Raw genomic sequence first — 25396 nt, 5'->3', positions numbered from 1 at the left:
GGCGTTCCCTAGAAGCTGTAACGGAAGTGGCGTAGGTTGTGCGCCGGCGGCGTGATGGAACAGCAACAGCAGCAGCAGCAGCAGCTGAGAAACGTGAGTGGGAGCTAAGTCGCTTAAGGGCCCTGCATCCAGCTAGCATCCCTGTTCGCATGGCGGAAACCCCAGAGAGCCAGGCATCCAAGGGCTGGGAACCACGGGCCGTGGTACACGGTCCTGGGAAAGCGCCGGCAGCGCGGCCTTGAGTTGAGACGTGGCCCCCTCTTCGTTGAGTTCCTTGTCCCCCTTCTTCCCCAGTTGCGGGACTTCCTGTTGGTCTACAATCGGATGACGGAACTCTGCTTCCAGCGCTGCGTGCCCAGCCTGCATCACCGAGCTCTGGATGCCGAGGAGGTTAGGTGGGGGAACTGAGTAGGGAGGTGCTCCTCGATCCTCAGAGCTAACCGTGCACTGCTTCCCTCTCCCGTCAATTCCCCTACGTCCGGCCCTGGCTTCCCACGACCTCCGCCCTGAGGCTGGGGATGGGAAGGAGGGAAACGGACCTGACCGGACACCTTTGGCTTCTACTTCCACCCTGTCTTCCTTCCAGGAGGCCTGTCTGCACAGCTGTGCCGGGAAGCTGATCCATTCCAACCACCGCCTCATGGCCGCTTACGTGCAGCTCATGCCTGCCCTGGTACAGCGCCGCATCGCTGACTACGAGGCTGCCTCAGCTGTGCCAGGTGTTGCTGCTGAACAGCCAGAAACCTCGCCATCTGGCAGCTAGCTGTCCTCAACGCTGAGAAGGGAGGCACTGGATGGACCCTCACGTTGAAGGAGCAGTGGACCTTGGGCAAGGTGGAGCCTGTATGTAGAGAATGAGGAGTTGCCTGAGAGCTAGGTACTGTTGCTCCTTTTCCTGGAGCTAATAAACCTGCTCTAATCTGTGCGGTTGATATTCTGGGCAGGGAGAAATTGCCTTCTGTGTGTGGAAGGAAAACCTCAGCATTCCCAGGCACCTGGTTAAAGGAAGGTCTGTGGGTACAGCTTTAAAATTGGCAACAAGACGCTGGTTCGTGCCCAGACGGCAGAGAAAATGGGAACTCTGTCCTTAAATCTGTCTGACTTAAATGGTTCGCTTAGCGATATCTAAGGACCATGGGTTAAGAAACCACAGGGCTTTTAGGCACCACCTCTTCGAAAGTCAGTAGCCCCAGACAGATGAAACCTATAGGACTTCTGGGTGTTCTAGAACGTTAACCACTCCCCCAAGTTGTTACTTTCTTTAATATTTTTGTACTCCCAGAAATTGAGCAGTAAATCCTTTAAACCGAGGAGGTCTTTGTGCTCGTCTTCAGGAGCAGTCAGAAAGGGGAAACTTGGGAACCCATATTCTGCATTATAGTCAGACTCAAGGGAGAGAAACCCACAGAAGTAGAGGGTGGTGGCTAAGGGGACAAAAACAAAACAAAACAAAAAAAAACGGAAGAAAGGAAAACCTTCAGGTCTTTTGGATGTTACGCCCTTGTCTCACTGCTCGCCTGTGATCTCCTAATTCCAGCCCTGCCCCCTACTCTGCATTGTCCCAGCTGTACCTATCCCGTGGTTTCTAATTCCAGCCTCTCCATTCTTTCCTCATTATTGCCTCCCTTGTGGAGTTTACCTCTGTATTCAGCAGTCTCAGTGGCATGTCACTCCATCCCTGAATTTTTTTGCTGCCCTTGTGTCCTTTTTGTATCATTCCACCTGTTTTACTTATTTACTATTATTTACTTTTTGGCCATGCCATGGCATGCAGAAGTTCCCAGGCCAGGGATCAAACTGGAGCCACAGCAGTGACAATGCCGAGTTCTTAACTGCTCGGCCACCAGGGAAATCCCAGTCCAGCTGTTTTAACTTTTCTGGTCCTCCATTCACACGACTGGGGGAAAACACAGCTGTGTAATGAATGCCACTAAATACTCCCAGTCCCAGCTGCAACCAAGTTCTCACTACCAACAAACAGCACTTTGAGGGTTCCTGGTCTGTTTGCTCTTCTCATCACCATGGCAGCTGTTTACACCTTCACTGCTCTCCCTAACCCCCCACCTCACCCTCAGCTATTCCCCCTTCGGTGACCATGCTTCGTTTTTATAATGGAAATGGGAGCTTTTAGACAAAAGCTTGGTTGGTTCCCACAGTAGTACTTTTTCAAAAAACTTGAAACCACCCACAAAACAGGTGTTTTCTCCCCCTATACAGGTCAGGATATTGAATTCTTCTGGTAGCAGACTCTGAAAAGGCAGATCTGACTTTACGATGTACTTAAAGTATATCTCTTTAAGGGAACTATACTAGCCTGGTGTCGTTCTCTTTGCTATACCAGGCTGCTTCTCAAAATCGTCTCTTGAGCACCCACTTTGTATAGGTTCTGGTTTTGATATTATCCCCACTTGAGAGATGAGGAGGTAAGAATTCAGTATGTATCAGAAGCCACTGAAATCTCCTTCAGGTCTTCCCGTGAAGTGTCCCATGGGCATAATGAGAGCAGTGTGACATTTGAAGCACAACTCGAGGATAAGCTTTGACAAAGCTTTATCCCTTTATCACACAAATTATTACACAGGTTTCACTGGAGCAGTCAGGCCATTGCTTCCACTTTTTCTCCGTTAACACCTTCCTGTCATTAGATTCCTGTCAAGCTTAAATTCTAGCCATTTGCTTGGAACAGGCTAGATGTCCTTGCTTCTCTTTGTTGGACTTGGATAAGATGAACCATCTGTGCATGCATTTAGGCTTATAAGGGAGTCATTGTAGGGAGGATTTATATCACCGTGAATCCGTGGTTATCAACTTCAGATGGAGCCTCAGCCCCTGTAATCCCACTAGATTTTTCAAGTCAGCTTTCCTGTTCCCTGCAGTGACTATTTCAAACCAGGATTCTACCTGCACCGTCTCCTCGCTTTCTGCTGGTAGCCTTGTTTTTACCTCGTTAGCAAATGTCGAAGCTGTCAGTGGGGAGCTCCCGCAACTTCTCACAACCCCAAACCCACCTACACCTGCGTCATTCTCTCCTCTCTCCCTCCTGTCGAAACAGGACCAGCGTCCCTCTTAAGGCCCAGTGCCTGTTGCTGCGCCTCCATCCCAGCCCTCCCTCCTGTGGAGAGTGCTGACGTTTCCCCCCCTGATTCTTCTCAGCAGCGTCTTAATGAGCTAAAGAGCCCGGTGCAGCAAACAAGCCCCTGCCGCCCGGGCACCATCCAGTTTGTTTCTGCTTTTACAGCCCTGACTTCTCCCCATTGCTGTTCCACCCAGTCTGTTTGGACTTCTGCAGCCTTTACTCTGTTGGAAGAGTTCTTCCCGAGGTCACCCCAGCTCACCAAGGGACCTTCACCTGCTTGGAGCCAGTGGTGGTTTCCCCAGCTTCCTTCACTTCTCAGGGGCGTCTGGTGCTGTTGCCGAGTCCCTCATCGCCGCTCTCATCAGTGTCTGTGATTCCACTTGTGGTCTCACTGCTGCCACCTCTGGCCACAGCTTCTTAGCCTCCTTTGTAGGCCTTGTCTCCTCCAGCCGTTAAATCCAAACGTTTCTTTCTGAGTATAATCTCTCTGGAAATGTTTTATCCCCACGCTGAGCTTTAGTTACTGTGACTCAGATCTGACCCCTGAGCCATCTGATTGATATTTCTACTGAGGTGTTTCAAGAGTATCCCAACCGGGCAGCTCCGAGGTAGTCCTGTGGTTGGAGTTGCGTGCTTGTACCGCTGCGGCCAGGGTTCAGTCTCTAGTCGGGAAAGAGATCCCACCTCAAGCTACTGCACACTGTGGAGCCGGGGGGCGGGGATCCCAACTCGGTATGGTGCCTCCTGAACTTTCTCACTGGGCCTGGTGCTCCACCGGCTGCAGAAGCTAGAAACCTCACTCATCCCTTCACTCGGTTGTCAGATCATCAGTTTACGTTTCTAAAAATCCCTTGATTCCGTCTGCTTTTCTTCATCTTCACAGTCTCCCACCAGGGTTCTTGCAGTTCCTGGCCCCCCCCCCCCCCGCCCTACGTCTACTTCTGCACCCTCCGGTCTATTCCGCACTCACCGGCCAGAAGATACAGACTGCTGCTTAAAACCTTGCAGCAGCTTCCCATTCTTAGGATAAAAACTGACATTCTTGACCAACAAGGCCCTGTGTGATCCAGCCCCTGCCTGCCTTGATCTCGTGACTGTCAAACCCTGGGCACTTAATACTGCTTGTTGACCCGAACGGGGCCGCACCTCACTCACTCACTCGCTGGCTTTGTGCTCTAACCCCCTGGGCCTTTCAGTTCCCGCAACCTGTCTCACCTCTGTCGTCTCAGGGCCTTTGCACCTGCTGTTTCCTGGCTTGCAATGCTTTCCCCTGACCCTACCTACGTCTACTCATTCTTACATACTTAGTTTAAATACTGTTTCCTCAAACGACTCTTTCCGGGGCTCCAGCTTCCGTAATCCCTCCTGTTTGGGGCCTGTAGCCTTGTGCACTTGGTAATTATAAACCTCAGGAGGTCAGAGTCCTTGTCCTTATTGCTCACCATTGAATCCTTATCAGTGCCGGGTGTGTAAAAGGGCTTAATAAACATTTGTTGAATGAACATCTTTCCGTCTCCTCCCAGCTCAGTCAACTCATATTTACATAATAAAGGCTTTTTGTCAGAAGGGACAAGCGAACCTGCATTTAAGGCCTTCTGCCGGTGATGTAGAGGTGTTTTTCATTCAGAATTCCACTTTTTGGTATCTTTTGCCTTTCGTATTCACAGATCAGTCAACACCAGAAAGGCTCCTGGTGCAGCAGATGAGCAGGTCTTGTTATGGGGAGGTTGGGAGGTGTCGTCTTTGTCCCTGCAGTCATTTACCCAGTTAAAGGGGTTCAGAGACGAGAACGGGCTGCTGGAGCACACCTGCCCATCCCTTTCCCTACTAACCAAGAGCGAGTCTTGAATCCTCTTAACCGTTGTGGTCGTCTCCCGAAAGCCTCGCGAAGCCTTCTAACTCCTCAGCCTCGCCACTGAGGCTTTCTCTGGTCAGGACCCAGATGACTGCTCGGGCCTCGTCTTCAACCCTGTTTCCTCGGTGTTTGATTCTCTTAGCCTTGGTTATAAAAGAATCAATCTGTTTGTGGTGTTCAGACACATCCTCTAATTCCAGGCTCTTTTTTTCCCGTGTCTCGGTATGCCCCACATGCCTCCGTATGTTTACACGCTTCATAAATACTTGGGTGACTGCTTTGACCAACACTGTTAAGCTCCACAGGTCAGAGGTGAACGGGGAAGAGGCCGTCCTTGTTCTCTCGGAGCTGGACGTGGATGCGGTGAAGGTCGGTAGAGAACAGCTGAAGGCCACGGAGGAGGAGTGAGCGCTGTCCCGGGATCAGACGCGACTGCTGACTTCCCTGTGAGCCGTGAAGCACAGCCTCCCTGAGGGAGCGATGCTGCAGCTGCGATTTGACAGAGGCATTAGAATTAACCAGGCCAGCGACGGGATGACGGGCTGCCCTGCGTGCTGTCGTGTCTGCTTGGATGCCGCCTCCCGTGAAGGCGTGCTCGGATCGCACGTTTAAACTGCACCCGTCCTCCCGCCAGACAGTCCCGACCCCCTTTTTCTCCGTAGCCCTTTGGCTTCTCAGGTACTGGTCGGTTTCCTCATTTTGTGTGTATCCCTCCATTAGAATGCCAGCTCCATAAACGAGGCATTTTTGTCACTGTTCTTGTTTTGTACACTGATGTGACCAAACAACTGAATTAGTGCCCAACACAATTCAGGCTCAACAAATATTTGTTGATAAATGAAGGCAAGAGAGAATATTTCCAGAGCAGAGATCTAGAGCTTGGCTTTTAGACAGGTCATCCTTTTGTGGTAACTGGAAGGGGGAGTGGCTGAGATTAGATCTAAGTTTTTTGACTGGTTTTAGAAGATTAAGGGTTCCTTTTAAATAAATAGCTTCTGTAACAGTTTGATGTGTCAGTTTGGCTAGGTTACAATACCCAATTACTTCATCAAGTATTAACCATCAAGGTGGTACTTGGGATGGTATTTTATAGGTGTGGTTGGGATGGTATTTTATAGGTACGGTTGGGATGGTATTTTATAGGTACGGTTGCGTCTACCATTAGTTGACTTCCTTTTTGTCTTTTTTTTTTTTTAAGAGCTCCACCAGCAGCATATGGAAGTTCCAAGGCTAGGGGTCAAATCAGAGCAGTAGCTGCCAGCCTACACCCCAGCCACAGCAGTGTGGGATCCGAGCTGCATCTGCGACCTACACCACAGCTCACAGCAACGCCGGATCCTTAACCCACTGAGCGAGGCCAGGGATCGAACCCTCATCCTTATGGATCCTAGTTGGGTTCATTACCACTGAGCCACATCAGGAACTCCAACAATTAGTTGATTTTAAGTAAAAGAAACAACCCTCACTAGTGTGGGTGGGCTTTATCTAATCAGTTGAAGGCCTTGAAAGCAAAATCTGAAATTTCTCAGAAAAGAAATTCTGCCTCAAGACTGAAACATTGGAGTTCCTATTGTGGCTCAGGGGAAATGACTCTGACTAGTATCCGTGAGGATAAAGGTTCAATCCTTGGCCTCACTCGGTGGGTTAAGGATCCGGAGTTGCCGTGAGCTGTGCCGTAGGACACAGAGGTGGCTCAGATCCCACGTTGCTGTGGCTCTTGTAGGCTGGCAGCTATAGCTCCGATTTGATCCTTAGCCTGGAAACTTGCATATGCTGTGAGCGTGGCCCTAAAAAGACCCAAAAAAGACTGCAGTATTAACCTCTGCCTGAATTTCTAGCATGCTGACCTGCCTTACGGATTTTGGACTTGCCAGCCCCACAGTCATGTGAGCCAATGCCTTAAAATCAGTCTCCTTAGATGGATAGATAAATAGGGACATTTATATCTCTCTATATCTGTGTATACCTATTTAGATATAGCTATGTAGATATCTTTCTGTGGAGAACCCTGGCTGATAGAGCATCTTTTTTTTTTTTTTTTGTCTTTTTAGGGCCATACCCCTGGCATATGGAGGTTCCCAGGCTAGGGGTCAAATCAGAGGTGCGGCCGCTGGCCTATGCCACAGCCACAGGAATGTCAGATTCGAGTCCAGTCTGTGACCTACACCACAGCTCACGCAACGCCGGGTCCTTAACCCACTGGGTGAGGCCAGGGATCGAACCTGCATCCTCGTGGATGCTAGTCAGCTTTGTTTCTGCTGAGCTGCGACGGGAACTGCTTTTTTAACTTGCACATGACTTTACCATCAGAGAGTAAAAGCAGAAGAAAGTGGAAGATGAGAGAGTGCAGCAGAAGGCTTAAACTGGTCTCTGCCCAGAATGAGAGAGTGAGCTGACAGGAGGAACATAATGGATTATTCTGTAGCGTTGGGGGCTCAGAAGAGCTTGCTGAACAGAATTCCCTTTGGCCTGGTCTGTCTGAGAAGCGTTCTCACATCGAAGAATCATCGGCGTGTACATTGTCATGTCAGTTTCGGGTGTGCGGCGCAGGGAGCTGACGTGTCCATACATTCTGAGATGATCACGGCAGTGAGTCTGGCTACCACCCACCACCATTTAAAGTTGTTGCTATGTCACAGGCTGTATTCCTGGTTCTGTGTATCACATCCCCGTAACTTACTTATTTTATAACTGGGAAAACCCTGCTCCTTAAAGGCCTTACTTACACTTTAAGCCCTGATGTGACAGGGACCCTTCCCTGCACTGCCCACAAAGGCTCCTTATCTGCACCCTTGCTGGACCCTTTTTCACCGTTATGTCCACAGCACTTGGTAGACACACAGCTCACACAAAGCAGTTCTGTCACATGCTTTTTAGCTACCAGGCTCTGTCTACGCATCTTTTATACCAACTCATGTAATTCTCACAGCAGCCCTGTAAGGTAGGTCCTATTCTTATTTTCAATTAAAACCCACACACCTGCAGTAAAGTATCCCACCACTGCCAAGTGATGGAGTCAGGGTTTCAGTCCGGGCAGTCTGACTTTCAGGGTCTGTCCTCTTTCTCACTAGTGAAGATTGCTGTACCTTCATGCTTTTGCTCCACGAGTATCTTCTGATTATCTGCTCGTGGTGCCTAGCACTAGGATGGAGCAGAGGGCAGTCGGAATCTGCCCATGGAGGAGCTTACACTTGCCGTCAGGGGAAACCGCCCATGAGAAGTGAAGTAAGCACTGCTATGGGATGGTACTGAGTGCTGTGGAGAAAACTAAGACAGTGTAAGGAGGCAGGTGGTTGCTTTTTTATGCCAACTTGTTGGAGAAGGTCTTACCGATGAGGTGTCTTAAGCAGAGACTTGAAATGAGGGCATGAGCCTCGTGGATGTCAGGAGAAAGAGTGCACTGTGGTGTCAGCCTCCAGTTCCCCAGGCTCCCCTGTCCCCTTCTTGCTTTGCTGGCAGAACCCCTGGCTTTCACCTGGGCAGACGGTCACTGAAGGTAAAGATCAGATTTCTCAGCTTTCCTTGCAGCCAAGTGTGTCCGCGAGTTGAGCGATGTGGACGTTGCCAAGCTGTGCCCTTCAGGGTAAGGGTGTGCCTTCTCCTGCCCTTTCCCCATCTCACCGCTTGGGCTGGGGCCCAGCGCACATGGTGGTGAGCGCTCCTGGACCGCGAGGACAAGGATCACTTCCTTGGAGAAGGCAAAACGACTCAGAGGCGGCCGTGTTAGCCCGGAGTACTTAGTAACGTGGGAGGAAAAATAAGCTGCTCACATGTTTAAGCTCTGGTCTTGGGGGTCTTTTTGTTACTATAGCATGTGGGTAGTAGAATCTTACATGGGGCCCAAGAGTTCTTGTCGCCTGGGTACACACCTGTATAATCCTAGGACTGTGACTAGGGCAGATTTTACTTGTGATTAGCTGGCGTAATGCAGCGTAAGAAGGGGAGGTTATCGGGGTGGGCCTGGCCGCATGAACTTTTTTTTTAACTTTTTATATAATGATTTTTTTCCCCATTATAGCTGGTTTACGGTGTTCTGTCGATTTTCTACTGTACAGCGGGGTGGCCCCGTTGCACACCCGTGTATACATTCTTTTTCTCACATCATTCTCCATCATAAGTGACCATACATAGTTACCGCACGTGAACTTTTTAAAAGCCGAGCATTTTCTCTGATTGCAGAGAATGTCAGAAAGATTTGAAGCGTGGGAAGGGTTTGAGGCACTGTTGCTGGTTTGAAGGTGAAGGGCCACATGGCAAGGAAAAGGGGTGGCCTCCTGGACCTGAGAGTGGCCCCTGACGGATGTCCAGGAGGAAACAGGGACCTCAGTCCCATACCTGCAAGAAATTGAATCCTGCCGACGGCAAGAAGGAGCTTTTCCCAGAGCCGCCAGCTAAGAACTCAGCCCAGCCCATACCTTGATCTCAGGTTTATGGTACCCTGAGCAGAGACCCAGTCAGGCCACTCTGGGCGTTGCTCTACAGGACTGTGACAGTACTAAATGGGTGTTGTTTGTAAGCTGCTCTGTGGCAAAGGGCTAAACAGCCGCAGGAAGCTTGTCTGTCTCCTAAATGATCCCTAAGCAGAGATGAGCTGTGTGTAGGCTCCAAGGTGGGAGCGGGCTCAGTGTGATCCAGGCAGGCACAGGGGTGTGAGCAGGGGCAGAGGAGGGCCGAGTTCACGGAGGTAGCAGCTGGCTGATCAGATAGCAGCCTGTGGGCCTTGTGGAACTTCGGCTTTGCCGAGGGCATGAGATGATAAGGCTTCAGTGAGTTTGGAGCAGGGGAGTGCTAGGATGTGCCTGCATTTGAAAAGGGTCACTGGCTGCTCTGAAAAGCAGAGCAAGGGTAGAAACAGACCGGTTAGAAGGCTATGGGATAATTCAGGTGAGAGGTGATGCCTTAGACCAAGGTTTAGCTCTTGGGTGGTGACAATAGTTGGATTTTGGATTCATTTGGAAGTTGTCGCCTAACAGAATTTACTAAAGGATGAGACATGCAATGTTGGGGGGGCGGCAGAGTCAAAGGTGAGTCTCAATTGTGAACCAAGCAACTGGAAAAATGGATTTGCAGTTTATTGAGATTGGAAAGATGGTGAAAGGAACAGATTTCTGGGGGGGGGGGTGCAGATTTGAGTCTGGTTTTGGAGATTTTTAAGTTTGGGGTTCTCATTGGATATCCAAGGCAGAGGTGGGACTCTACCCTCTGCTGGGTTTCTATTTTTAAATCATTTAGCTCCGCCCCTTACCCCATTTTGAGCTCCCTGTGGTCAAGGATTTTGTCTTATATGGGTTTTTCGAGGGTGTGCATCGGCCGAGGTGAATGCGCTGCGGTGTATGTTGGCTGGGGGAGTGTCCCCCAAACAGAGTTTGTTGGTGCCGGGCTCTAGCTTGCTGGCTCAGTGAATGGATAAACCCGCCCATGGATTTACACCTGCCCGCGACACCCTCGGGACCCCTACCGCCCTCGGTCAACCTGGAAGACCCCTATTCCCAAGTCCCAGAGGGCAGCAGGCAGGTGAGGCCGGGGCCGCGCTCCCCGCCCCCCTCCCCCTTCCTGGGGTGCCCTCCGCGGAGGAGGCGCGGGCCCCAGGCCAGCCTGCAACGGTTCCAACAGCGGGCCGGGCGGCGACTGCGCTGAACCCGCTGCCGGATCGGCATCGCTTGGCTTCCGCCCGCCCTCCCTGCCGCCCCCAGGAATGTCCCACTCAGCTAAGGAGCCAACCCCGCACCCCCAGCCTGTCCTCTCCGCTGTCCGCCGCGCTCCCCGCCTTCCTGCCAAGTAGTTCTCGGTACCCACCCTCCGCTTGCCGTCCGCACACCCGCCCAGCCCACTGGCGGATCGCGCTGGGCTTTGCTGCCTCTGAGGGACCCTGACCTGTACCTCCCCTTCAGGGCATCGCCAGGCTCCAGCCCCAGCGGCAGCTCTTGCTGGTCGGAGGGCCTCTGGGTGAGCCCTTTTGGTGTGCGTGTCAGTTCGCCTCTACAGGGGATGGTGGGGTGGGTGTCTCTGAGTTGGGCGGCTGTGAGCAGAGAGCCTGTGCCTGAACCCAAGGCTAAGGTCGTGGTGTCTCCAGCAGGCACTTCCCCATGAAACCTCGGCCGCGGATCCATCTCTTGTCCCTTCCCCCGCCTCCCGCGGCCCTTAGGCCAGGTGAGGGAACAGTGTCCTGGCTCTGGCGGTGGGAGGGGACTTTTGTGCCGGGAGGCCCTAGCTCTGTCCGGTCTCTGGGGAAGCTGTGGGGGCTGGGGGCTCAGGAAGGGCCCTCTGCTGGTCGCGCTGTGCCCTGCAGGTGCATGCGTTTCCCTGGGCCCCGTTCCTCCCTTCCGCTCTCTCCCTGTCCTTTTGACCCTGCCCAGAGCCTAAGCCCCCTGCCCTCGCCCCTGTCTCGGGCTGGGCCACACAGGTGCGATCCAGCAGGTGGGAGCCTGGAACTGGCAGGCGGATCCGGAGCAGTGGGCAAGGTCACTTCGACAGCAGTTGAATGCCGGACTCCTCTTGGTCCCAGCCGGAGAGGCATCATCAGAAGCCCCTGAGTCCTGGCACCCCGTGGGTGTCCGAGACAACGCAGAGCAGCCCCGGGCCGGGCAGGGAAGACAGAGGCCGTTCCTGAAGGCGGTGACCCGGTCAGGGCGGCCTGCAGCGCTGGAGCTCCTGCTAGCGGAGCTCCAAGCTCTGTTCTCAGCGGTGCTGCAGGATGGCAGCCCCGCAGCTTGGCACTACCTGCATGCAGTGCTGGGGCTGCTGCCTCCGTATCGTGCGCTGTTTGTCGGGCACCTCGATTTGCTGCCTTTCCTGGAGCATCTGTGCCTCTGGGCACCCTGGATCCAGTCCCAGCTCCAGCTGGACCTGCTGGGTGCCATAGACCAGGCCTTTCCTCGGGATGCCTCTTTGTTAGAGGGCAGTGCCCATGTTGACTGCTGGCCTCGGAAGCAGAGGTTCCGTGACAGGCCTCCACACCCAGCCTGCCCCTTTGTGCAGGCCCGAGGGGGAGGGCGGCAGGGGGAGGAGGAGTTGGCCACGTGGCTGCGACCACTGACACTGCCCGAGCTACAGCAGGGCCTGGGCATTGTTGGTGCTGAGGTGGCCCTGGACGAGACCCAGTGGCAAGATGGCCTCGGCCTCCTGCCCTTGGCACTGGCCACGGACATCCCTGTACAGTACAAGAGCAGTGACAGCGACAGCACAGAGGAGGGGCCTGGTGGAAGAAGAGAGACCAGGTGAGTGAGGGGCCGACCTGGGGCTGTGAGCAGAGGAGAGAAAGAAGCCTCTTCCTTTTTATGTGCCGAAATAACCCCAGTGGTCTCAGGGGTGACCCCCACAGGGAAATGCAAAAGGTCATGAAAATCTGAAGTCGACTACGAGGAAGCCAGGGCTTCAGAAAACAGCTTGAGTTTCTGGCATTTCTCGACTTCTTTTTCAGACGGTGCTTACTCCTTGAATCCCTGAGTCTTGCCTCTGGGTCCTCCTAGTGCCAGGTGCTGGATGCTGGGTCCAGGTCCTTCCCCTGGGCGACAGAGGGCCTGTCTGAGGGCCCTTCCCGCTGGTGTCTCTGTGAGCGAAGCCAGCTAAACCAAGGCACCGTGGGGTTGCCGGTCCTGCCGGGGGGACTTTGATTCTGACCCTTCCTGAGTCTTCCTCCTGCGCTGCAGGTGAGGGAATCCTGGCTCCTTGAGCCACCATGCTTTTCCCCTCAGTCTGGCCGTCACCGCCCCCTGCAGGGCTTCCGAACATCTGCAGAGACCTCTGTCTTCCGAGCGTCCCCTCACTCTGATCTTGGAGACTTGTCCTGTCTCTGGGCAGCTTGACTGGGGCATATTCACTGTCTGGGAAGAAGGGTAGTTTTACCTTTAATGCAGCTCGGCTTCCTCGGCTTTTGCTCTGTATTTATGGCTGGGTCGGGTTTTTTCCTGAAGCCGTAGAGCCTGTGGACAGATAGGGGCCAGGGGGCAGCACTGTGTGCTGTCGTTGCCTCCGGCAGATGCCCCTCTTCTCAAAGATCTGCCCTGTGCCTTGAGTGTAACGCTTTCCCGGGGGGCCTGCTTGAGGCAGAATGGGCAGAAAAGCCAGCAAGAAGTCCAGTTCTTGGTCCTCTCTTGGAAGCTGATGGCAAAGCTCCAAGGCCCAGCTAGCGTGGCATCGTCTGCGCCATGTCCTCCAGGACTGGCCTTCAGGCATTCGTTCATTCAAGAAGCATTACTGCACATGTAGCAGGTATCAGGAACTGCTAGCTGAGGATGCAGAGGTGACAGCCTCAGCTTTTCCCTGGGGTTAACAGTTTAGTCAAAGCAGACAGATGTTAAGTAAGTCGATGTAAGTAAAACATTACAATTTGTGTTACGTGCTATAAAATCGAAAAAGAGGGCTGCCTTTCCTCTGGCTGCTGCTCTGGGTGTGTGGGTGGGTGTGGGTGTGTGTCTGCGCAGGCATGTATCAGAGTTAGGGAAAAGCCCATCACAGGAGTTTGGGTTTAGATGAGGGTTTACAAAATATCTGGCAGGTGTGAAGGTGAAATGAAAGTTTCAAGGAGGAGATGTTAAATACTACTGAGGCAAGGAAGAAAAATTTACAAATATTCACTGGATCTAGCAGCAAGGAAGAGGTTGGTGGGAGCAGTGTCGGTAGAGTTTTGTGGGGAGGAGAGCAGACTCTAACCTGCGTTTAGGAGTTAATGGCCGGTGAAGAGGCGGAAATCCCGTTTTATTTTCCTTTATGAAGCTAGGCTTGAAAGGGAAAGAGAGAGGTTAGGACAGCAGATTGAAAGAATAGTGGTGTCTAAGCAGGACCAAAGAAATGGAGAGATGTTTATAGCCCCGAGGTGGCGCTTGAGAAGCAGGTGCTCAGGACATATCCGTGGAGCAGATGGGTCAGTCCAGGCTAGCGGGTGAGGAGGAGACCGCACGTACATCAGCAAGAGGGGCCAAGGCCGTGCGAGCGCAAACGGAGGAATGAGCCTTGAGAGGAGGGGGGCGCTCCTTCCTCTCAAGTTCAGGGAAAAGATTCGGGTGGGAATATGTACAGAGACACGCGTGGGGAGGCAGTGGTGCTTGGAATCAGCTGATGGCCGAGAGCCTGGGTTTTCCTGGGCAGGCGTGGAGGGGGAGAGGGGCAGGGGTGAGGCCCAGGGTGGCGGCGGAGGAGGGTACAAGGGGGAGCAGCCAGAACTCGTGCTGAGACGTGGAGCAGCGGCATCCGCAAGTGAGACGACCCCGGGAGCCCACGAGGAGCTGATGTGCCTGGTTCCCAGGACCTCCGCCCCTACGCAGATCCCGAGGGGCTTTAATTATTGAAGGACTGATCCTTTCATGGCAGTTACACCCATGAGGTGTCCAGCTCCAGCCTCAGGGTCATGAACCCTCATGTTGATGGGAACAGCAGCGCTGGAGGGGGGATCCCACCGTACGCCTGGGGTGCCTTGTTCTGCCGATCACTAATATACTTTGACTGATGAAGTCTGAGTTTGGTTATTCGTAGGGTTTTTGGTTTGTTTATTTTTGGGCTCTGAGTTCACGCTAACCAATAGGATTAGTCCAGGTAATCCATCGCTGTTTCTTCGTCTGAAAGGGAGGGTTGTTCCCACGCGCAGGTCTGTGTGAAAGTAGGGGCCGCATGGACTGTGTTCAGTATGTGAACGCTTTGGGTAGAGACGGTGGAAGGGCGCCTGATGTAGCTCCTTCAGTCGCTGGCCAGCAGCGGCCACCTGATCGCGGGGCTCCGCCTCTCGTCTCCCGATCTCTTATCGCGCAGGCCTCAGCTTGACTCGGACGTTGGTGGGGAGAGGGCCTCGCGGAAGAGGAGCCCTGGCTGCTTCCCGCGCACCTCCCTCCCGGGGGGCCCGATGGTGGCCGTTAGGAAGACAGAGAGCCACCCGGAGAGGATCCACTTCCTCTACCTCAACGTGGCTCCCAGTCGCTACTTTAGGTGAGAGCCTGAGCCCGGCCCACTCCTCTCCCGCCTGCCCACTCCTGCCCCTCGCCTTCTCCTCCGCCTCCTGCTTCCCTTCCTCCTTGCTCCCTTGGCCCTCCTAGTCTTTTGGTCTTTGTCATTCCTTTCTCCTCCTTGCTCTGTCTTCTGTTGTCTGTCCTAGAATGATAGCGGCCCTTGGTCATCGCCTGAGCAGGGAGCAGAATGGCGATCCCTCCTAACTCCGTGCAAGAATCAGGTGCTCGTTTACACCTTCGATAGTGTCAGGGGAGCTTTGTGGTTTTGCAAGGCATCCCGCTCCTTAGACTGCTTTCTTTTCAGTTCTACCTTTTGGTTCTGGTTTTATCTCTGTGCTGTAAAAACAAGTCTCCTGCTTCCGCTGACTCCAGCGGCTTTCATTCACTTTCTTCCATTAGATCCAAATCTTTTTTTTTTTGGCGGCACCCATGGCCTATTCAGAAGTTTCTGGGCCAGGGATCAAACCTGAGCCACAACAGTGACAGCAACGAGTCCTGAATCACTAGGCCACCAGAGGACTCCTAGATCCAAATCTTAGTGTTTTTAAAAGCTCTATTTAAGTCCCTTTGTCCCTTCTCTTCCCAGAAATGATAATACTATTAATGAAGCTTTTCTATATGCACGTGTCATTTAACCCACCTACCAAGTATTGATTCCTTGTGTGAGATGAGTAGACCGATGCACAGAGAGGTTAAGGAAATTGTCCGAGAGCACATGGCACGTGTGGAAAGAGGACCTAAACCTAGGACTGTCAGAGCTCCGGTCCATACTCTTAAGCCATTTTCGATACGCGCTCCCTGGGGGCCTTTCCTCCTGCGTGCGCTGCCCTCTCTCCTGAGCTTAGGCGCCACTAATGATCCGTACCGTCCATTGATTTACGGATCAATCCACTTAACAGAGCTTAGCGAGAACAGTGTGTCAGTTACTAAGCAGTTGTCTCTTGGCTTTCTTTCGTCTCTCCTCCCCCTGCTTTTTAATCCTCGGGCTGGGCCTCTGCAAACTTAATTTCCCCTATTTCAGCTAGCTGCCTCTTAGGTTTGATTAGCAGGGGGTGCTAGAAGGAGACTGGACGGCAGGGTGAGAGAAGGGACTTTGTCCTTCCTTTGCTCGCTTTTCGTGCCCGAGAAATGATCTCTCATCCTGTCGGCCTCTTCGTGATCCCGAGAGGGACCAAGGCCAGCTGGGTAGCGCCTTCCCTCAGAGCTCTGAGTCACAGCTCTGCAGGGCCCTCCTTCAAACCGCTTAGATCCTAGTAGCAGCCAGGCAGCCTCTCCTAGAAATCCAAGTCCCCGAGCTGCGAGCCCCTCCGCCCAGCCACGGCTACTAAGGAGGCCACCTCTCCCCTTCGTTCCTGGCTGGCATTCTGCCACCTGCCGTGTTGCCTCTGTGCTACCTTGGTGTCCCTTTCTGCTGTTCAGATGTCCCCTGACACCTTTTCTTTTTTCTTTTTATTTATGTTTGCTTTTGAGGGCCACACCCACACCATATGGTGGTTCCCAGGCTAGGGGTCGAATCGGAGCTAGAGCCGCTGGTCTGTAGCACAGTCACAGCAACGCCCGAGCTGAGCCTTGTCTGTGACCTGCACCACAGCGCACGGCCGGATCCTCAAGCCACTGAGCGAGGCCAGGGATGAAACCTGCGTCCTCGTGGATCCTGGTCAGGTTTGTGACCACTGAGCCACGCCGGGAACGCCTCTGACACCTTCTCTAAAACACATGTTCTCTAGTAAATTGACTCCGTTGAAATGCCTAGCGTGGCTGCTCTTTTCCTGACTCTGCTCTGATACGGTGCTTGGTACAATGTATGGTCCCAGATACGGGATTCTGACACTGGTGCGGTAACGTCCTTGGCCTTGGACAGGCCTGGGCTCCTTGCTTGTGGGAAATAGTGACCTGTAGCGGCATTAAACTGTCACCATGGTTGAGGGTGATGAACTGCCTACTGACGCCTGGCGGCTGCTGCACTTGACCACCTGGCCGTCATGACAGCGAGATGGGCTGCCTGCCTGTTGACATGGGGAGAGCTCACGGAAAGAAAATCACCGTGGTAGCCAGAGAAGCAGCACAATCTGAGTAAGTAGGCACAGAGAGAGGCAGGAAACCGTGAGCTAGAGAACTAAAAAGGCAGTGAATAATGACCGGGCCAAGGGCAGCCAAAGGAAGAACCCCGGGAGGTGCTTTTGTCCCGGACGGAAGTGCCTGTTGACTCCGGTAGAGGCAGTGGTGTGTCACTTTTACTCTGTGCCCCTCAAGACAGAGAAGAGGAGCCGAGCTTCCCAAAGACTCAGCTTGGGGCCCATGTACCGAGGAGGGAGGTGTTTGCTGGTTCAACCTGCGTCGTTACCAGGGTCCCAGCTGGAAGCCCAGGGCACGTCATTTGTGAGTTCTATAATGATTTTCACTTTTTATCCAGGTACTTTGCCCAGTTTTCCTAGTTGTTCTCAAGTGGAAGTATTGGCCCAAATTTCTAGTGCACCATCAGCAAAAATAGAAAGCTGGCATTTTTTGTTTTGCTTTGTTTGCCATGTAACAGGTTTTTTGGTTTGTTTGTTTTTGTTTTGTTTTTTTTTTTAAATCTTCCCAGGGCCGCACCTGTGGTGTATGGAGGTTCCCAGGCTAGGGGTCTAATTGGAGCTGTAGCTGCTGGCCTACACCACAGCCTCAGCAACACCAGATCTGAGCCGAGTCTGCGACCTACTATAGCTCACAACAACACCAGATCCTTAACCCACTGAGCGAGGCCAGGGATCCAACCCGCAACCTCATGATTCCTAGTCGGATTCGTTAACCACTGAGCCACGATGGGAACTCCAGTGCTGGCATAATAAACATTTCTGGAATGAGTGACTGTCCCCCCAAAAGCAGTGGCCACTGGGAGCGCAGAGAGCACTCCCTGCCTCCCGGCCCCGGGCAGGGAGAGGAGCCTCCGTTAAGAAGGTTGCAGGCAAAGGAGTGTCCCTGTGGACGAGCCCGAGGGCTCCATTAGGACAGGAAGCTATCCTGCAGGAAGACAAGTGACCCAGCAATTAGGAGAAGGGGGCTCGAATCAGGTAGATTTCGTTTTAAATCCTATATTCTGCCCTTAACTGCCTTGTGCAAAGTTCGGACTTCTCTTTGGTTGTACAGTTTTCTCATTGTAATTTGGGGAAAAGATTTAGTCACGTTGTCAGAAATGAAGTAAAGTTTCTGTATGACTTGACTTAGCTCGTCCTGGTCTCCATCTAAAGGTTCATGAGTCATTTGCTTAATAATCTAGGAGGTTGAGAGCGAGAAGAGAAGGCGAAGGCAATTTTATCTTGTAGCTGTTAGAGGCCTGGGACCCGGGACCCACAGCTTTTGCCTCTTTCTGGCCACGCTCATGACACGTGGACGTTCTCGGGCCAGGGATCAAACCTGTGCCACTGCAGTGACAGCGCCGGATCTTTAACTCACTGAGCAACTGGGGAACGCCCACACACACCATTTTAAAGGGCTTAAAGATATATTTGGTGCTTTAAAATATGACTGGCTCCATGTTAGGAAAAGAAAACTGCAAAATAAAAATAAATGCTTTACTAAATATGCCCAACCATAGCATTAGGGCAATGAGTTTACTGCAACTAGATACAACTATTATATAGTTACCTATAAATTGTATTTAATGTGGGATGTAGGTGCATTTCCCTGAAGGAAGAAACTTAGCGGGATTTTTCGCTGGCTCTGGAGGCTCTTGTCTGGTTCACTAGGTGGCAGTTTTCCTCTTGCTGGCCTGTGTCTGGTCTTGTAGTCACCCTTGCCTTCCCCCCTTCTCGGTTACTCCAAACAGCACTCCCTGATTATCTTTGCAAATGCTATTTCAGCATCTAGGGAAGTACATATTTTATCATTTCTAAGATGCCCATTTTTTTCCACATGTCAACATTCTGAAATGGTGATGCGTCTTACACATTGATAGCATATCATGTTGGCAGCATTTTTTATTTTAGGGTTTCATAAAAAAAATACTGCAGCCTACAATTGATGGCATCTTAGATTTGATGGGCTATAAGCTGTCTGGGGCTGGAGTTAGGAACTTCTTGGAGCTGGTTAGGGCCCTTTTTCTTTCTTCCCATCTATTTTTGGTTTCTGTTTTGTCTTAATCCTTATCCCATCTTTCTGGTTTGAGGCTCACTCTGCTCTCCTTCCCCTCGTCCCTCTCTCTTCTTCCTTCCTTCCTGCCGCCTCATTTTCCCCTTCCTGTCCCTCTCTCGTCCCCTCCTGGAATCTGCACAAGTTCCCAGGGCTCCTGCTGACCGGTACTCTTTTTAAGGCCCTACAGCCTGGAGGTGGTCCCCGCCGACCAGGTGAATCCCGAGCACTACATCTTCTCTCCCTTTGGGATCCTGCACGTCCACCCCACGGAGGGCACGGAGGCCATGGCGCTGGGCACCTGGCACCGCCACTCTGTCCTCTGGCAACAGCTCCAGTTCATTCCATTCTTCAAGTATTGCCTCTTACGCAAGGCCTTGGCATGGTAGGTGGTGACGGGTGTGGGGTTTGGGAAGAAGCGTCCCAAAGAGCAATAGCACGTGGTCCCTGCCCTCTGATCTGTAGCTGGAAGAAGGGCGCGAAGTTGCAGAAGCTGCACCGGCACCAGGCTTTCCTGGGGACGCACCTGCTCCTTGCTGTGCCGCACTTCGGAGTCGGGCTGCTCCACATTAGCAGGTGAGGTCTTCAGATGACGGCTCCACTGTGCGTCTGACACTTTCTTTATAGAAGTCATAATGCCTTCATTGTAGAGAATCTGGCAGATAGAAGAAAGCCGGAAGGGGAAAAATCTTTAACCTCACTGTCTGCAAATAACCGTGACAAACACTGTGATACGCATCCTTGTAGTCTTTTTTCTGTCACACATACAGACGCGGTTGTACTTTGCATATTGTTAGGTAACCAGTTTTTTCCTCTGGATTGTATATTCTGGACATAGCTCTGTACAATTACGCATTTGTACGTCAGCTTGCCCCCGATCATACAATTATTAGGTATCAAGTTTGCAAATCTGGGGATGTAATGCAGGTATTTGAATCCAAACTCTACTCTTTCCGTGGTATTGCTTATATTATTTTTATTTTTTAACACCTTTCTTTTTTTTTCTTCTGTCTTTTGTCTTTTTAGGACCACACCCACGGCATATAGAGGTTCCCAGGCTAGGGGTTGAATTGGAGCCGTAGCCCCCGGCCTACGCCAGAGCCACAGCAACACCAGATCCGAGTGGCGTCTGTGACCTACACCACAGCTCATGGCAACGCCGGATCCTTAACCCACTGAGCGAGGCCAGGGATCGAACCCGCAACCTCATGGTTCCTAGTTGGGTTAGTTTCTGCTGCACCATGACAGGAACTCCCTCCCTCCCTTTCTTTCTTTTCTTTTCCTTTTTTTTTCTTTGGCTGTACCTGCAGCATATGGAAGTTCCTGGGCTAGGAGCTGAACTGCAGCCACATAGGCAACCTACACAGCACCTTGCCACAACACTGGATCCTTAACCCCCTGAGCGAGGCCAGGGATCAAACCTGCATCCTCATGGATACTTGTCAGGTTCGTTTCCTCTGAGCCGTAATGGGAACTCCCTTCATTTTTCTAAGGCTGTTTAGAGATGTGGGTTTTTCAGGACGGTGGTAGGGGAATGATAACAAGTGGGTTTCCTCAGGGATGGGCAGCCCACAGGGCAGCTGGAGGTCCCTCACCTTTGATTCTAAAAGCTACCTGTCCCCGCAGGCTGTTAGGGCCATTCCAGGGAGGCAGCCTCTGCTGTCTCTCCTTCTAGTCAGACCTTGGGAACTCTTTGACCTCCCTCCTGCAAGGAAGGTTACTCAGTGTCCGCATTTGCACAGATCCCAAGCCTTCCCCAGAGAATCCCCAGCCGGCAACTTCTGGCCTTGAACTCTCCCAAAGAGCTCCAAGAGGGGCTGTCACACTGTCAGTTACAGGGAATAAGAGAGTCTCTAACCTGTGCACACTCCGAGGTGAGCTGGGCCTGGAAGACGTTGAGGGGCAGGGGCCGGCCCTGGCTCTGACAGCCGAGCCCTTGATTCCAGGCTTCTGCAGGAGCTGCGCTCTGTGTCCTGGTTCCCCCGTGAGGCAGATCAGTGCTTCGAGCTGCTGGACCTGCAGCGGGCTCTAGCCAGGGAGAACCACAGGGCCCTGCGGCTGCTCCATCGCTGCCTGCACCTCTGCACAGCCGTCGTGCGTCTGGTAAGAGGCTCCAGTTTATTGCCGTCTCTGCTTCCGCGCTCACCTCCCCAGCGCTTCAGCCCCCTCTTGGCTGAGGCGCCTGCAGAGTTGTGGACTCTGCACTCGTCCTGTCCGGCAGCAGCAGCCTGTGCCCTGCGGGGATGGGGTGGGAACAGGCGGGCAGAGATGTGGACTCAGCCTTTTCCTAAGGCCTTGAGCAGAGAGGAGAAGGAACATAATGGTGGCTGTTTTTCCAGTTTGTACAGCTGGGAATTTGAGAGTTTCACGCTGCCGGCCTTAAATCTGAGCCTGTCTGAGCCTTGGGCAGGCCGCTGTGGCTGGTAGAAGCATCTAGTCTCAGAGGTCTGCCTTCATACACCTGCTTTGCCTCTGTGGTACATGCCCCCTGCCCAGGGCTCTGGAAGGTCCTGCCGTCTATTTGTCCCTTTTTCTTGGCTCATCCTCCTCCTCTGTTGTTGGTCAGGAGGGTGAAAACTTAAATTGGCTGAAACCTTAAAGTTTCCATAATAAGCATTTTAAATACTGCAGTAGAAATGTTCCCATGATTTTAAATAGTCCGATTCTTTCCCTCTCCCAGAATTCCCTGTCCTCCTATCCTACTCTTTGTGGTCCTTTTCCTGCGTTTCCTGTCGCCTTTTAACATGCCGCCTATTTGAGCTAAGTCCCCATGGTAGATGTGAGCTCCGCCGGAGCAGAGGTCTTGGTTTTGCTCCTGATGTGTCCGGAGAGGCTAGAAGGCTCTGTGTACAAAGATGCTCATAACAGCTCCACGTATTTGAGAATTTGGACTGAGCAGAGCGTCCGTATGTTTTATGAGTTTTATGGATTGGACCCTTCAGGGATATTCTTCGGTTGTTTTAGAAGGTCTGGCTAAAGAGGAAATTCACAGCCTTGTTCAGGAGGGTTAGGAGAGGGGCCGGGGGCCCTGGGAGTGTCAGCGTCCTAGAGCCATGGGCGGGAGCAGAGGAGGCGGCGGCCTTTAGCATCCAGACAGCAAAGCCTGGACTTGCCTCTGCACCGAGCTCGGTGGGGCTGGAGGTAAGCGCCTACTGCTGTGCCCTTTCTCTCCTCTCAGTTCCTAAGGAGCCAGGGATCAAACCCACTGCCACACAGTGACAATGGTGGGTCCTTAACCCAATACTCCACCAGGGAACTCCCTCAACTTTGTTTTAATGTGACAGAAATACTAATCATGACTTCCCTATGGTCAGTAGTTAATTGACTTTTAAAATTATGTATGACTTTGTATGCAGTAAGGAAAACAAATTTTAAGTGTACAGTTGGTTGAAATTTTTGCCTATGTGTGAACCCGTGTAACCAGCAGCCCATCAAGATGTGAACTATTAACAGCCCTGCAGCAGCCATGCTAGTACCTCACTCGTCAGCACCCCCGCAAAAGGAACCTCTGTCACCATCGATTAACTTTGATTTTGAATTTCATGTAAATGGAATCAGACGGCATATGTTCTTTCTTATCTGGCTTTTTTCACTCCACATTATGTTAGTGAGATGTACCCATAACGTTGTAGGTAGAAATGGGTCATTCTTCTGTTTTATAGTGTTTTACTGCACAAATATACCACAATTTATTGGTTAATTCTCCTATTGATGGACATTTGTGTTCATTCCAGATTTTTACTATTGTGAATAATTGTTATGAACATTTTTATGTGTCTTGGCAGACATAAGCATTCATTCCTTGGGGGTATATATTCCAGGAGTGAAATTGCTGGACTTAGGGTTTATGTTTTGCAGTGCCAAACAGTTTTCTAGAGTGTCTGGACCAGTTTTTATATTCCCATCAGACTTCGAGTTGTCCTGTGATCTCATCAGCACTTGGTATTGTCAAGGTTTTTAGTTTTAGCCAAATTGGTGAGGATGTAGTGGTATCTCCTTGTGGTTTAACTTGCGTTTCTGTGATCACCAGTGATGCTGAGCATCCTTTCATATGTTTATTGGCCATTTTGGTGTGAAGCATCTCACTCTTGCTAATTTTTGATTGAGTCGTCTGGTTTTTTTTCCCTTATTGATATGTAGGAGTTATTCATATATTCTAAATATGAGTCCTGTATCAAATATATATATGTGTATATATACTTGTGTGTGTGTGTATGACATTTTTATCCCAGTCTGTGGCTTACTTTGTTACTATTTTACTGGTGTCTTTTGATGAACAGAAGTTCTTAATTTTCTTAAAGTTCATTTAATTACTTTTTTTTTTTTTTGGTCTTTCTGTCTTTTCCAGGGCTGCTCCCGCGGCATATGGAGGGTCCCAGGCCAGGGGTCCAATCGGAGCTGCAGCTGCTGGCCTACACCACAGCCACAGCAACGCGAGATCCGAGCCGCATCTGCAACCTACACCACAGCTCACTGCAACGCCGGATCCTTAACCCACGGAGCAAGGCCAGGGATTGAACCCGCAACCTCATGGTTCCCAGTTGGATTCGCTAACCACTGAGCCACAACGGGAACTCCTAATCTCTTGTGGTTAGTGTCCTTTGAGTCTTGGTTTAAGAAATCTTTGCCTACTCCATATTCTCCTGTGTTTTTTCCTAGGAATTGTATTACCTTATCTTTTACATTTAGGTGTGTAATCCACTTCAAATTCGTTTTTATGTGTGGTGTGAAGTAAGAGTCAAGTTTTATTTTTCTCATTTACTGAAAAGACTGTCCTTTCCCCACTGAGTTACAGTGGTGTCTTTGTCTTAAATCAGTTGATTATACATGTGGGGGTCTGTTTCTGGACTCTGTTCTGTTCCGTTAACTTATCTGTTAGTGGTATCACACGATCTTAATGATTGTAGCTTTATAACATGTCGATATCTGTCACTCATGCTGGAGAATAATGTGAGAAAAAGAATGTGGGTGACTGGGTCACTTTGCTGAACAGTAGAAAATTGACAGAACACTGTAAACCAACTACAATGGAAAAATAAAAATCTTAAAAAAAATAAGTCAATATCAGGTACTGTAAGTCCTACAATAAGTCCTACAGCTTTTTTTTTTTTTTTCTTTTTAGGGCCGCACCCACGGCATACAGAAGTTCCCAGGCTAGAGGTCAAATTGGAGCTGCAGCTACCGACCTACGACACAGCTACAGCAACACCAGATGGGAGCCTTGTCTGCGATCTACACCACAGCTTATGGCAACACGGGATCCTTAACCCACTGAGCAAGGTCAGGGATCAAACCCATAACCTCATGGATACTAGTTGGGTTCTTAAACCCACTGAGCCACAATAGGAATTCCAGTCCTACAGCTTTTTGTGATTCAAGATTTCCCTAGCTATTCTAGGTTCTTTGAATTTCCATATAAATTTTAGGATCAGCTTGGTAATTTCCACAAAATAATTGACTGGAATTTTTTTTTTAGCTTGCTTTGAATCTATAGATTAGATTTGATATCCTGACAATATTTAGTTTCCTAATCCATGAATATGGATCTCTTGATTTATTTTGATTTCTTTAATTACTCTTAATAAGGTTTTCTAGGTCTCCTGGAGAGGTTTTGAATTATTTCTTTATTTAGATTTATTATAGCTGTTTGATATTTTTTGTGGCCACTACAAATGGCCACTATAAATATTTTAAAACATTATTATTTTCTAATAGCTCCTATACGATATACAAAAATGAATTCACAGCAGATAAAAGACATTGTGAAGAAAAAAAAATCCAAAAAGCTTTCAGAAGATAGTATAGGATAATATTTTTATCATCTCAGGGTTTCTTAAAATATAAAAATTATGAATCATAAAAAACAATAGATATGACTATATTAAAATTGACTTTTTAAAAAGCATCGTAAAGAGAGTGCAAAGATGAGTGCGTGCAGCAGCTGGAGCTTCTGTCTGTGCTGCCATGTGGAGTGGAGCGGGTCCCTGCTGGCAGCCACCCCAGGTGGGGGCGGGAGGGGTGGGCAATAGCAGCTGGCAGCTGAATTCCTACAGGACCCCCTGAATAGAAGCATGCCCCCGCCCACTAAAATGCAGCTCTCCTGAGCAGCTCAAATAGATTAGAAATAAATAAATGGCAATATTTTCAACATGAGTCTTTGGTAGACACTTATTAACTTTTAAGGAGTTCCCATCAATTCCTAGTTTACTAAGAGTTTTTTTTTTTCATAAATGAGTGTTGAATTTTATCCAGTGATTTTTTTTTTTCTTCTCCAATTTAGATAATCGTGGGATTTTTCTCCCTTAGCCTATTAATATGGTGAATTGTCCATGTTTGACCATCTTTGCATTACTGGGATAAACCTATTTCTCCCCCCCCACACCCACTTCCTTCCTTCCTTGTGTAACTTTTTTTTTTCCC

The 25396-nt window shown here is 50.7% G+C and overlaps 2 protein-coding genes across 3 annotated transcripts in view; both read left to right on the top strand.

Annotated features, from left to right (window-relative positions):
• The first annotated feature begins 12 nt into the window (after positions 1-12).
• TIMM10B (translocase of inner mitochondrial membrane 10B) lies at positions 13-5934 on the top strand. 2 transcript variants are annotated; one of them, XR_007130803.1, is made up of 4 exons: positions 13-93; positions 295-390; positions 587-877; positions 5237-5934. XR_007130803.1 is itself a non-coding variant. In XM_047752767.1 (3 exons), the coding sequence occupies exons 1-3, from the start codon at positions 55-57 to the stop codon at positions 761-763; spliced, it is 312 nt and encodes a 103-aa protein (XP_047608723.1). In that variant the 5' UTR covers positions 13-54; the 3' UTR covers positions 764-4578. The 2 variants fall into 2 exon arrangements, 1 of the variants encoding a protein (XP_047608723.1); XM_047752767.1 differs by lacking the exon at positions 5237-5934 and having other exon boundaries at positions 587-4578.
• A 1211-nt stretch (positions 5935-7145) lies between these two features.
• DNHD1 (dynein heavy chain domain 1) overlaps positions 7146-25396 on the top strand; it is a 69332-nt gene continuing 51081 nt past the window's right edge. The window contains 8 exon segments of the mRNA XM_047752075.1: positions 7146-10445; positions 10823-10877; positions 11008-11081; positions 11335-12148; positions 14676-14849; positions 19158-19361; positions 19442-19552; positions 20923-21079. Coding sequence (XP_047608031.1) covers positions 10334-10445; positions 10823-10877; positions 11008-11081; positions 11335-12148; positions 14676-14849; positions 19158-19361; positions 19442-19552; positions 20923-21079 — 1701 coding nt within the window. The 5' untranslated portion in view covers positions 7146-10333.

Source organism: Phacochoerus africanus, chromosome 11 (genome assembly GCF_016906955.1).
Source record: "Phacochoerus africanus isolate WHEZ1 chromosome 11, ROS_Pafr_v1, whole genome shotgun sequence".
Classification (NCBI taxonomy): Eukaryota; Metazoa; Chordata; class Mammalia; order Artiodactyla; family Suidae; genus Phacochoerus; species Phacochoerus africanus.
Note: the sequence above shows the minus strand (reverse complement) of the source record. Positions and strands in the feature narration are given on the sequence as shown.